The sequence below is a fragment of the Rhinoderma darwinii genome, chromosome 3 (genome assembly GCF_050947455.1).
Source record: "Rhinoderma darwinii isolate aRhiDar2 chromosome 3, aRhiDar2.hap1, whole genome shotgun sequence".
In the NCBI taxonomy this organism is placed as follows: Eukaryota; Metazoa; Chordata; class Amphibia; order Anura; family Rhinodermatidae; genus Rhinoderma; species Rhinoderma darwinii.
The window spans coordinates 62,438,041-62,451,578 of NC_134689.1; the positions used below are offsets into that span (position 1 = coordinate 62,438,041).

General features: G+C 41.0%; 1 protein-coding gene across 1 annotated transcript in view; it reads left to right on the forward strand.

Annotated features, from left to right (window-relative positions):
* The first annotated feature begins 396 nt into the window (after nucleotides 1-396).
* The window catches only part of LOC142750371 (uncharacterized), a 200,634-nt gene continuing 187,492 nt past the window's right edge, over nucleotides 397-13,538 (forward strand). Inside the window, exons 1-2 of the mRNA XM_075859371.1 lie at nucleotides 397-456; nucleotides 2,186-2,308. Coding sequence (XP_075715486.1) covers nucleotides 397-456; nucleotides 2,186-2,308 — 183 coding nt within the window. The remainder of the gene's footprint in view (nucleotides 457-2,185; nucleotides 2,309-13,538) is intronic.

The window sequence follows — 13,538 nt, forward strand, 5'->3', positions numbered from 1 at the left end:
GAAGATAACCGGCAGCCCCTGGCTCTGCGGACTGCCTGGCGCGGGTGTGGGCCGCTGGGTGGTAGGGGTGTCTCACATGCCCCGCCTGTGGGCGCCATGTTAGGGGCCTCATGCCTGGGGACGGGCTGATGGTGGCTCTGTGGAAAGGGAACCCTCACTGTCTGGGCCGGTGGCGGTGGCCCTGTGCTTCCTGCCCCACACTGACCTCTGTCTGCCGGCTGCATCCCGTCGGTGCCGGCGCCTGGTTGTTGCTGGCCGGAGTGTGAGGGAGGCGGGGTGTGTCTCCGCGGCGAGGCGGGAGGCTGATTGCGGCCTACTGGAGGGGACGAGGAGGATCGCTGCGGCGGGCCTTCCTGTGCCGACCGGAGGAACCGGCCGATGCTCGGGGTGCCCGAAATGTCCGGGGGGTGCCGACGGTGTTTCCCCCTGGTCATGCTGATGTCCCTCGGCTGGAAGGTGAGCCCTGTCGGGCGATATTCGGCGGGGTGAGTCCGGAGCTGCTGCTGCACGCGTCCTCACTCCGCCATGCCTAAGCCACGCCCCTGATTAATCACTTTCTGCTCAGATTCATCTAAATGCAGCAAGGTTGATTGGCCGTTGCTTCACAGTACAGATGGACAATGACCAAAAACATACTGCGAAAGCAACCCAGGAGTTTTTTAAGGCAAAGAAGTGGAATATTCTGCAATGGCCATGTCCATCACAAGATCTCAACCGGATCGAGCATGCAATTCACTTGCTTAAGACAAAGCACAGGCAGAAAGACCCACAAACAAGCAACAACTGAAGACATCTGCAGTAAAGGCCTGGCAATGCATCACAAAGGAGGAAACCCAGCGTTTGGTGATGTCCATGGGTACCAGACTTCAGGCAGTCATTGCCTGCAAAGGATTCCCTACAAAGTATTAAAAAAACAAAATTTTATTTATGGTAATGTTAATTTGTCCAATTGCTTTTGAGCCCCTGAAATGAGGAGGCTTTGTAGAAAAATGGTTGCAATTCCTCAACGTTTCACAGGATATTTTTGTTCAACCCCTTGAATTAAACCTGAAAGTCTACACTTCAATTGCATCTCAGTTGTTTAATTTCAGATCCAATGTGGTGGCATGCAGAGCTCAAATCATGAAGATTGTGTCACTTTCCAAATAATTCTGGACCTAACTGTATACAGTATTCTATAGATTTGAAAATCTGCAGATTACCCTAAAGTCTGTACTGATTTTCTTTTACTGCATGTGAATGGGGTTTTGTAAAACTCTTTTGACTTGTGCTGTACTTCATTATACATTTTTTGTACGGAAGGTGTTGCTTGGTTGTGCTAACATTTTCATTGCTAAACTTTACTTTGCGACTGAGTTCCCAGTGTATTGTTTCTTCTGTGTACTCTGGTTTCTTCTCACACTCTCAAAACATATTGATAGATTAATTGACTTCCGGGAGGAATCTTGCGACTTTTGGTTTTATCAATTATTTTCTCCCGGTTTAAACAGTAGCTGCATCTTCAGGACGCAGATACAGTTGAATCCAATGGTAGAGCAGGGGGCCGTAAGGTAACTGCTCCACCATTCACTATATATCGCTGGACGCGAGGCAGTAACGTCATTGCGCCTGTCGACATTATACTGTGTGGTGGCAGTTATGAGGGGCACTTTACTCTGGGGGCATTATACTCTGTGGAGGCAAATATAGGGGCATTATACTTTGTGGATGCAGTTATTGGGGGCATTATGTTGTGGTGGCATTTATGAGGGGCATTATAATGTGTGGGGGCAGCTATGGGGGCATTATACTGTGTGGAGGCAGTTATAGGGGCATTATAATGTGTGGGGGCAGCTATGGGACATTATACTGTGTGGGGAGCACTATGGGGGCAATGTACTGTGTGGGGGCAGTTTCAGGGGGTATATTATATACAGTAGTATGCAGCAGGCTCAGGGGATAAATATTAATTCAATGGCGTAGCATGCAAATAGGGGCGTGGCACGCAAATAGAGATGTGGCCTAAATAATCGTTCAATTATCATAATCAAGGTTACATGTTCAATTAATCGTGATTTTGGTTTAGGTCATAATTGCCCAGCGCTACTTTGAGGGTGCTTGTAATGCTCAATTCGTAATTGCCATTGAGTGGAACATGACTACCTAGGTGTCTTGTGTTGTTTCATTATTTTGTTTTTTCCTATAGAAAACTTCATCCATTAGAAAACGTCCAGCTTTGAATCCAGTCAGGAAAATTGTATCTAGTGATTCGTCAAGAGAGAGTTCCTCACAACGTCGAAAAGATAAGAAATCGTCTTCTACTTTCCAAGTAAGAATTTGTAGTTGCCTTTTTAGAATAAGACGCATATTTTGTCCTTTTTTTCCCCCCAATTATTTTGTACTCGTGTATTTTTATGTATAGGATTACATTTTGAGAGGAATGTGAGGAAACTGAGAGGTTGTTATTATCCTAAAGAGATTCTGACTGTAAAGCATTGTTAACCGCTTGGCGACCTTTTTACGTATAGTTAAGTCGCTGTTTCAAAGGTCATAACGCAATCCAACGTACAGTTATGTTGGATTGTTAAGCCGTCACCGTGTCTAATGTGACCTAGTAAAGATGGCTGCTATCCTTGACAGCAGACAATTTTTTTTATATTTAAATATTTTTATTTCTGTATTTATAACAAATATTCACAAATTCCAATTATACATCCAAAAATTCAATGAACAATTTGACATACAAGACCGGTCTGAGAACTACTTCATTCCCATTTTTCCCACAAAGTACTTCTTTATTGAACCCCCATACTACTATAATATAACTTCTCATATTTTATTATGGTTACAAGATTTTGTTTCCATAATTAGATTTCTAAGGGGCAACTTGAAATCCACTTTCTAACTATTTGTAATTTTGCAGCAAACAGTAAGTTTCTTAAAGGGAATGTGTTGCCAGAAAAACATGTTTTTTTTAAAAAAATTAAACATTTAGTGTGTGGGTGGTTAAACATTGTTCAAATTTTTTTTATTTTTTTGCACGAGTCCAGGAAATATTATAAATTATTTCTAATTTATAATACTACCCATTTTTGGTCACTAGATGGAGCTGTTCCCAAAATTGCAGCATTGCAACATTGGGTTAAAAGCCCTCGCTCTAGTGAGCTCTCAGCATCCCCCCCTCCTTTATCCTGGCTAGTGCCGGGATAAACGAGGGGTTTGAACGGTGTAACCTCCTACACTGTGTGTCGCCATTTTTTGAGCTAACCCACAGTGTACTAGGGTTTACATACAGTAGTAAACACACACAAACACGAACATACATTGAAATCTCTTACCTGCTCCTGCCGCCGCGGCTCCCTCCGGCCCGTCCGCTCCGTTTGCTGCCGCTGGTGCAAGTGCAGAAATCCGGAAGCCGCGACCGGAAGTAGTAATATTACTGTCCGGCCGCGACTTCCGGTCCACATGAAAATGGCGCCGGACGGCGCCAATTTCGAATAGGACTGTGTGGAAGCGGCGCTTGCGCAGTTCCCACACAGACGCCGTACACTGCAGTCAATGGGATGGGAGCCGTTCGCAGTCCCTATGGGACTGTGGCTGCCGTGTTCCATGTCTGTATGTGTCGTTAATCGACACACACAGAAATGGAACAAAAAATGGCAGCCCCCATAGGGAAGAAAAAGTGTAAAAATAAGAAAAAGTAAAACACAAACACACAAATAAATATAAAAGTTTTTAATAAAGCACTAACATCTTTAACATATAAAAAAATAATTTCTGATGACACTGTTCCTTTAAAGGGGTTTTCCAATACTGTTTTTTTGTTTTTTTTAATCACTGCAACGCTTATCAATTTATCTATTAATGCCCTCATTTTTATTTTGTAACCCGTTCCCGCCGCAGCCACTTTTGGACCAAATGACAGAGCCTCATTTTAAAATATGACATGTGTTACTATATGTGGTAATAACTTTGGAATGCTTTTACCTATCCAAGCGATTCTGAGATTGTTTTTTTTTCGTGACATATTGTACTTTATGTTAGTGAACAAATTTGGTCAATAACTTTAATATTTTTTGTGAAAAACACCAAAATTTAGAGATAATTTAATTAGCAATTTTCTAAATTCAAATGTATTTGCTTGTAAGACAGATAGTTACTAGTTAACATTTTTCCCATGTCTACTTTATGTTTGCATCGTTTTTTGAACATCCTTTCATTTTTCTAGGACGTTACAGGGCTTAGAACTTTAGCAGCAATTTCTCTTATTTTAACCCCTTCGCGCTATTTCACGTACAGTTACGTCATGGGAGATGGCCTTTTCCCGCATCTCCACGTAACTGTACGTGAAGGAGATGGAGCTGGCTCAGGAGCTGAGCCAGCGACATCACCGCCGGGTGACAGCTGTATGTTACAGCTGGCACCCTGAGGTATCGGCTAGGACCGGAGCTAGCCTCCGATCCGACCGATTAACCCCTCACATGCTGCGTTCAATAGAGATCGCAGCATGTGAGGAGTTTATAGCCACCTTCGCCCCAGCAACGTGATCGCTGGGTTGCCGGTGGCTGCAAAGGCGATTGGAGGGCTAATACTTACCTCCCGGTCCGCCAGTAACGGAATCCTCCTATGCCCCGTCGTCGGCGGGGCCCAGGAGGCTTCCGGTACCATCGGCAAGATTGCGCCGGCTCAGAAGCTGAGCCGGCGTCATCAGCAGTGGGTGTCCGCTGTATGTTACAGCGGACACCCCGATCTATCGGCAGGAACCGGAGCTAGCTCCGATTCCTGCCATTAACCCCTTAAATGCAGCTATTCAATGCAATCGTTGCATCAAAGTGGTTTGTATTCAATCGGCAGCCTTGCAATGCGATGGCAAGGCTGGCGACTGCTACTATGGCAACAGGATGCCTAACAATGGCTTCCTATCTGCCATTACGTTAGCCGATTAGGCCCCGCCCGGAGGCGGAGAACTGATCGGCTTGCTGTCAGTGAAGATCTGACAGTTCTAATACATTGCACTACATAGGTAGTGCAATGTATTAGAACATCAAACAAACACTTGGACCTTCAAGTCCCCTAGTGGGACTAAAGAAAAGTGTAAAAAAAGTAAAAATAGAAGTTGTAAAAAATACAATAAAAGTTTCAAATAATAACAAAAAACACAATCGCCCTTTTTCCCTTATCAAGTCATTTATTATTGAAAAAAATAATAAAGCCATACATATTTGGTATCGCTGCGACCGTAACGACCTTAACTATAAAAATATTATGTTATTTATTCTGCACAGTGAACGCTGTAAAAAAAAAAAACTAAAAAATTCTGACATAATTGCTATTTTTTGGTCACTTTGTCTTCCAAAAATTTAACTAAAAAGTGATCCAAAAGTCGCATGTACCTATAAATGGTACCTATAAAAACTATAACTCGTCTTGCTAAAAACAAGCCCTCATACAGCTCCGTCGACGAAAAATGTAAAACCGTTATGGCTCTCACAACTTGGCGACAGAAAAAATCCATTCTCTTTACAAAGTTATTTTATTGTGCAAAAAGTTGTAAAACATAAAAAGTGGTATAAATTAGGTATCGCTGGAATCGTACTGACCCGCAGAATAAAGCTATCATGTAATTTATAATGCGCGGTGAACGCTGTATAAAAAAAACTAAAAAAAATATGCCAGAATTGCTGTTTTTTGGTCACCTTGCCTCCCCAAAAAATAAGGATAATAAGTGATCAAAAAGTCGCATGTACCCCAAAATGGTACCAATAAAAACTACAGCTCGCCCCACAACAAACCAGCCCTCATACCACTACGTCTATGAAAAAATAAAATTAGTCAAGGCACCAATAAGCCAGGAAATAAAAATATGCAGTTGTGCCGGCCCGAGGGGAACGTTTCTTCTGTTTCAAGTGGCGAATTATCAAGGCCCCTAAAATTAGGGAACCAGGAAGGGGAGGACCCAAACATATCTGCTGGAAGTGAGGGTGCCCGTATTATACCAGGACAACACTTTCCCAGCAAAATTCCCCAAACTTCAAAGGTGACGAGTATGGACCAAAAGGGGAATAAGTAAAGACCATTTATTAGTGTGACACCGGCCTGTGCAGAAAGGATTGTGTCACAGTATAACACACATCTATGGATTATTTTATTGGTTTTTTTTTACCCCACTATACCACCTGACTATGCCCCTTATATACTCCGCCCGCCTTAAATGTACCCCCACATTATAAACGGAATCACCAGTAAGACTGAAAACAAAACTACTACAAGCAAAATCCACGCTCCAAAAGCCAAATGGCGCTACCACCCTTCTTAACCCTACAGTGTGCCCAAACAGCAGTTTACTTACACATATATGGCATCGCCATACCCGGGAGAACCCTTTTAACAATTTTTGGGGTGTGTTTCCAGTGGCACAAGCTGGGCGCCACATATTAGCATATCTATTGAAAAACCATTTTCACTCTGCAACATCGAGTGCACACCAATTTCTGCCAATCACCTGTGGGGTTAATATGCTCACTACACCCCTAGGTGAATACCTTGAGGGGTGTCGTTTCCAAAATGGGGTCACTTCTGGGAGGTTTCCACTGTTTTGGTCCCACAGGGACTTTGCAAATGCGACATAGCGCCCAGAAACCAATCCAGCAAAATCTGTACTCCAAAAGCCAAATGGCGCTCCTTCCCTTCTGAGCCCTACTCTGTGCGCAAACAGCAGTTTATGACCACATATGTGGTATTGCCGTACACAGGAGAAGTTGCTTTACAAGTGTTGGGGTGCTTTTTTTCATTGAAGAAAAAGGATTTTTTTCATTTTCACTGCCCAATTCCAATAAAATCTATAAAACACCTGTGGGGTCAAAATGCTCACTACACCCCTAGATGAATTCCTCAAGGGGTGTAGTTTCGTGAATCGAGTCACTTTTGGGTAGTTTCCACTGTACTGGTACCTTAGGAGCTTTGCAAAAGTGACATGGTGTCAAGAAACCAATCCAGCAAAATCTGTGCTCCAAAAGCCAAATGGCACTCCTTCTCTTCTGATCCTTGCCGTATGCCCAAACAGCAGTTTATGACCACAAATGGGGTATTACCGTACTCCAGAGAAGTTGCTTTACAAATGTTGGGGTTCTTTTATTACTTTATTTGTTGAGAAAATGAAAAATTTTGAGCTAAAGCTACGTCTTATTGGAAAAAAAGGATTTTTTTTATCTGCACTGCCCAATTCTAATAAAATCTATGAAACCCCTGTGGGTTCAAAATGCTCACTACACCCCTAGATGGATTCTTCAAGGGGTGTAGTTTCCTAAATGGAGTCACTTTTTTGGTGTTTTCACTGTTTTGGTCCCTTAGGTGCTTTGCAAATGCGACGTGGTCTCCGCAAACCATTCCTGCTAAATTTGAGCTCCAAGAGCCAAATGGCGCTCTTTCCCTTCTAAGCTCCGCCGTGTGTCCAAACAGCCGTTTATGACCACATGCGGGGTATTGTTTTACTCGGGAGAAATTGCTTTACAAAAGTAGTGGTGCATTTTCTCCTTTTAGTCCTTGTGGAAATTAGAAAAAAATTAGCTAAACCTACATTTTCTTTGAAAGAACGTAGATTTTCATTTTCATGGCCTACTTCCAATAGTTTCTGCAAAAAACCTGCGGTGTCAAAATGCTCACTATACCCCTAGATAATTTCCTCAAGGGGTATAGTTTCCAAAATGGGGTCAGTTTTGGGGGATTTCCACTGTTTTGGCGCCGCAAGAGCCTTTCAGACCCGACATGGAGCCTAAAATATTTTCTAATAAAAAGGAGGCCCCAAAATCCTCTAGGTGCCTTTGCTTCTGAGGCCTGTGCTTCAATCAATAAGTGCACTAGGGCCACATGTGGGATATTTCTAAAAACTGCAGAATCTGGGCAATAGAGATTGAGTTGCGTTTCTCTGGTAAAACTTTCTGTGTTACAAAAAAAAGAAATGAAAAATTAATTTCTGCAAAAAAAAAGAAATTTGAACATTTCACATCTACTTTGCCTTAATTCATGTGAAACATCTAAAGGGTTAAGAAACTTTCTAAATGCTGTTTTGAATACTTTGAGGGGTCAAGTTTTTAAAATGGGGTGACTTATCGAGGGTTTCTAATATATAAGGCCCTAAAATCCACTTCACAACTGAACTGGCCCCTGTAAAAATGGCCTTTTGAAATTTTCTTGAAAATGTGAGAAATTGCTGCTAAAGTTCTAAGCCTTGTGATGTCATAGAAAAATAAAAGGATGTTCAAAAAACAATGCCAATCTAAAGTAGACATATGGGTGATGTTAATTATCAACAATTTTGTGTGGTATTACTATCTGTCTTACAAGCAGATACATATAAATTTAGAAAAATGATAATTTTTGCAATTTTTTGCTAAATTTTGGTGTTTTTCACAATTAAATACTTAATGTATCGAGCAAATTTTGCCAGTAACATACAGTCCAATGTGTCACGAGAAAACAATCTCAGAATCACTTGGATAGGTAAAAGCATTCCGGAGTTATTACCACATAAAGTGACACATGTCAGATTTGAAAAAATAGGCTGTGTCCTTAAAGCCAAAACAGGCTCAGTCCTTAAGGGGTTAAAGAAAATTAAAAAAGGCAATTTTTTCAGTGTTCAGTTCTGAAGTGGCTTTGAGGGCCTTATATATTAGAAAGTCCCCATAAATCACCCCATTTTGAAAACTGCACCCCTCAAAGTATTCAAATCAGCATTCATAAAGTGTTTTAACCCTTTAGGAGTTTCACAGGAATTAAAGCAAAGTAGAGGTGAAATTTACAAATTGTATTTTTTTTTTGCCATGTTAAATACAGTATTTAACATTGCATATTGTTTCTGGCTAATACGCTACTGCACTATTTTTTACTGTATTTTTTGCCGAAATTAATTTGTAATACATTTTTTTTTGTACCACAGAAGGTTTTACCCGAGAAATGCAACTCATTATTTTATTGCCCAGATTATGGTATTGCAGTTTTTAGAAATATCTCACATGTGGCCCTAGTGTGCTAATAGACTGAAACACAGGCCTCCGAAGCAAGGGAGCACCTAGTGGATTTTGGGCCTCCTTTTTTTTAGAATATATTTTAGGCACCTTGTCAGGTTTAAAGAGGTCTTGTGGTGCCAAAACAGTGGAAACACCCCAAAAGTTACACCATTTTGGAAACGACACCTCTTAAGGAATTTATCTAGGCGTATAGTTAGCATTTTGACCACACAGGTTTTTGGCTAAATATATTGGAATTAGTCTGTAAAAATTTAATATTTACAAGGAATAAAGAAAAAAATGTACCCCAACATTTGTAAAGCAATTTCTCCCGATTATGTCAATACCCCACATGCAATAATAAACTGCTGATTGGACCCACAGCAGGGCTCAGGAGGGAAAGAGCGCCATTTGGATTTTGGAGCACAGATTCCGCTGTAATGGTTTTCGGTGCCCTGTCACGTTTGCAACGCCCTGGAGGGACCTAAACAGTGGAAATACCCAAAAAGTTACCCCATTCTAGAAACTACACCCCTCAAGGAATTTTTCTAGGGGTAAAGTTAGCATTTTGCATAATTTTGCATAATTTATTAGAGTTAGGCCGCGCAAATTAATCTAACTTTTTTTTCCACTAAAATGTTGAATTTTCTTATTTTCACAAGGGATAAATGAGATAAAACACCCTAATTGTAAAGCAATTTCTCCCGAGTACGGAAATACCCCACACGTGGTCATACATTTTTGTCATTACAAATGAATTAACCCTTCCAGGACTGATCCATTTTTGCTTTCTTATTTTCGTTTTTCACTACCAGCATTCCAAGAGCCATAACTTTTTTCTCTTTCCGTCAATAGAGTGGTGTGAGGGCTTATTTCTTGCGGGAGGAGTTGTAGTTTCTATTGACACTATTTAAATTAGCATCAAATGTACTGGGAAACTGAAAAAAAAATATTTTCGGGCTGAAATTGGAAAAGAACTGTGATTCCTCCTTTTTTTTGTGGGTTTTGTTTTTACGGCTTTCGCCGTGTGGTTAAAATCGAAAACTTTACTTTATTCTGCGGATTAATACAATTACGGTGATACCAAATTCATATACCGTATTTTTCGGACTATAAGACTGAGTTTTTAGCAAGAATAAATCTTGCTAAAAAGTCCCTGCGTCTTATAGTCCACAGTCAAGGGACCCGACATCACCGGGCGCCATGACCGCTTCATTACCTAACCTCTTCCTGACCCATGACGTGCCGGCTCATCATCGAGCTGGAGGGGGGTGATGTATGGAGCGGGCTCACGCACTGACACGCTGCTATAACAGCCAGGAACACCCATTTCGCTGTTCCTGGCAGTTTAATGGGCTTTTGCCATAAAACACATGTATCCCTATCCACAGGATAGGGGATACATGTGTGATCGATAAGGAGAACGGGGACCAAAAGTTACCAAGAGCGCTGCATGATAAGCTGTGTCTTCCGCGTTCTGTGTCCGGCAGCTTCATAGAGAAAATGGGATTCTTCTGCGCATGCGCGAGCGGCTCTCCATTGATCTCTATGTAGCTGCGGAACGGATAAGCCGGATACAGAACCCGGAAGTTCAGGCTTCTCATGTAGCGCTCTGGGTTACTTTCACTCCCCTGTTCTCCTTATTGCTGGGAGTCCCAGCGGTCGGACCCCCAGCGATCTCACATGTAGCCCCTATTCTGTGGATAGGGGATACATGTGTTTTATGGCAAACCCCTTTAACTAGTTAAATGCCGTGGTCAATAGCGACCGCGGCATTTATAGGGGTTTTTCTATGAAGGACATTTATGACATATCCACAGGATACGTCATAAATGTCAGATAGATGCAGGTCTCACCTCTGGGACCCACACCTATCTCTAGAACGGGGCCCCCTAAACCCCGTTCTAGATTTCTGTGCTCTCCCGGCCACTGAGCTACTCTGTTTCCATAACTTCCATAGACCTGAACAGTAGTTACGGAAACAGCGTAGCTCTCATGCTACACTGCTTCCGTAACTGCCATTCACTACTATTGGAGTTAGGGAAACAGTGTAGTTACGCTGTTTCAGTAACTCTACATGTAACCAAGTGGCCGCTGGTTCAAGTCCCCTAGGGGAACTAAAAAAATGTGTAAAAAAAAAAATAGATGTTAGATACATTTTTAGGAATGTTAATAAAAAAACCTTTTCCCATTTTTCCCCAAGCACAATGTATAAAATAAAATAATTTCGTCCCGCAACAAAATAAGCCCATCAAACCACTCAATCGATAAAAAAATATAAAAAAAAGTTTTGGCTCTCAGAATGTGGTTTAACAGAATAAATAATTTTTTAACAAATAATTTTTTCCCTATTTTCTGCTGTCTAAAACCTGGGTGCGTCTTATGGTCAGGTGTGTCTTATAGTCCAAAAAATACGGTAGTTGTTTTTTATATTTTACTACTTTTAAAGAAAAATTTAGTTTCACCAATCAAATTGAGCGGTATGAGGGCTTATTTTTTGCGGAACGAGCTCTTGTTTTTATTGGTACCATTTTTTGGTGCATAAAAAGTGATCAAAAAGTTGTAATACATTGTTTTTTTTAGAGCTAAGGTGCCAAAAAAACAGCGATTTTGGCTGTTTAAATTATTTATAATTTTTTTTACGGTGTTTACCATGCAAGTTAAATAACTGTATATTGTAATAGTTCAGAATTTTACAGACGTAGCAATACCAATTTTGTTTTGTTTTTTTTATTTTTTTACATTACTTTATAAGAAAAATGGGAAGTTCTTTTTTTTTAAACTTTTAAAGTTTTTTTTTGTCTCACTACTAATAACTTTAATTCTTTTACACATTTTATTAGTCCCCTATTGGGACTTGATCCAGCGATCATTTGATCGCTGGTACAATCGCTGCAATACTAATGTATTGCAGTGTATTGTTAATTTTACAGGTTTCTGTAAACACAGCTGAGACCCGGCAGCTTATGGATCAAGCTCAGTACGTGAGCCGGCTCCACACATCAACCTCCGCACCGCGACGTGCTATTAAGTCGTGGTGCGCAAAGGGGTATATGCGCAGCGGATGGTTCAAAGTGAAAATTGCAACTTTCCACTGATATGCCATTTTAGTGCATAATATGTTGTGCCCAGTTTGTGCCACTGAAGACAAAATACCTCATAAAACGTTATGTGGGTTATCCCGGTTATGGCGATGCTATGTATGTGGGTGTAAACTGCTGTTTGGGCATGCTGCAGGGCTCAGAAGGGAGGGAGAGCCATTTTGCTTTTGGAGCGCAGATTTTGCTTGGTAGTAGTTGTTTGGGGTTATTTTGGTTTTTCATTTTATAATGTGGAGGCATATGTAAACTGGGCAGAGTATATCGGGGCATAATAAGAGGATATAATAATGGGGTAAAAAAATAAATAATCCGCAGATATGTGGCCAGTGTCGCAGTGATAAATGGCGCCCGATCATATCCGCTATTGCAACGCTTTGCACATTTTGCATCGCCATATTCTGAGAGCCAGAACTTCTTTATTTTTTCACCACCGGAGCTGTGTTAGGGCTTATTTGTTGCGGGACAATCTGTAGTTTTCATTGGTACCATTTTGGGGTACATGCGTTTTGTTATCACTTTTTATTCCATTTTTTTAAAAGCAAGGTGACCAAAAATTATAAATTCTGACGATGTTTTTTAGTTTATATTTTTTACAGCGTTCACCGTGCGCTATAAATGACATTTGACTTTATTCTGCGGGTCGATACGATTACGGCGATACCAAATGTATATCGGTATTTTTATGTATTGCAGAGTTTGCACAATAACATCACTTTGTTTTAAAATAATTTATTTTCTGTGTCACCATATTCTGGGAGCCATAACTTTTTATTTATTAGTCAAACAAGCTGTGTAAGGGCTTGTTTTTTGCGGGATGGGTTGTAGTTTTTATTGGTACAATTTTCGTGTACATGCGACTTTTTGATCACTTTATATTCTCTATTTTAGGATGGGTGGTGACCAAAAAATAGTGATTCTGGCATATTTTCCCGGTGTTCATCGTGCGGGAAAAATAACATTATAGTTTGGGTCATTAGGAATGCGGTGATACCAAATATGTGTACTTTTTTTTAACATTTTGATTTGTTTTTCCTATAATAAAATACTTTTTTTAACATAACTTTTATTTTTACACTTTTATTAACTTTTTTTTACTTTTTGTTCTTGTCCCACTAGGGGACTTAAGGACTTGCAGCTCTGATCGCTGCTATAATATATTACGCTACCTACGTAGTCTAATGTATTCTAACTGTCATTGTGACCTGATAGTGACGTGACAGTCCGTACATGGCAAACCGAAGCCCATTGTCTGGCCTCCGTTTCCCATGACAAGCATTGGCAGCCCCCACAGTCACTTCGTGGGGGCTGCCGATATCCTTCACACCCCTTTAATGCAGCGATCGCAATCGGTCGCAACATTTAAGGGGTTAATTGCCAAAATCAGCGGCGATGGTCCACTGACCGGCAAGACTGGAGTGTCAGCTGTCGGGGATTTCCTCCCCCACTCCAAAAA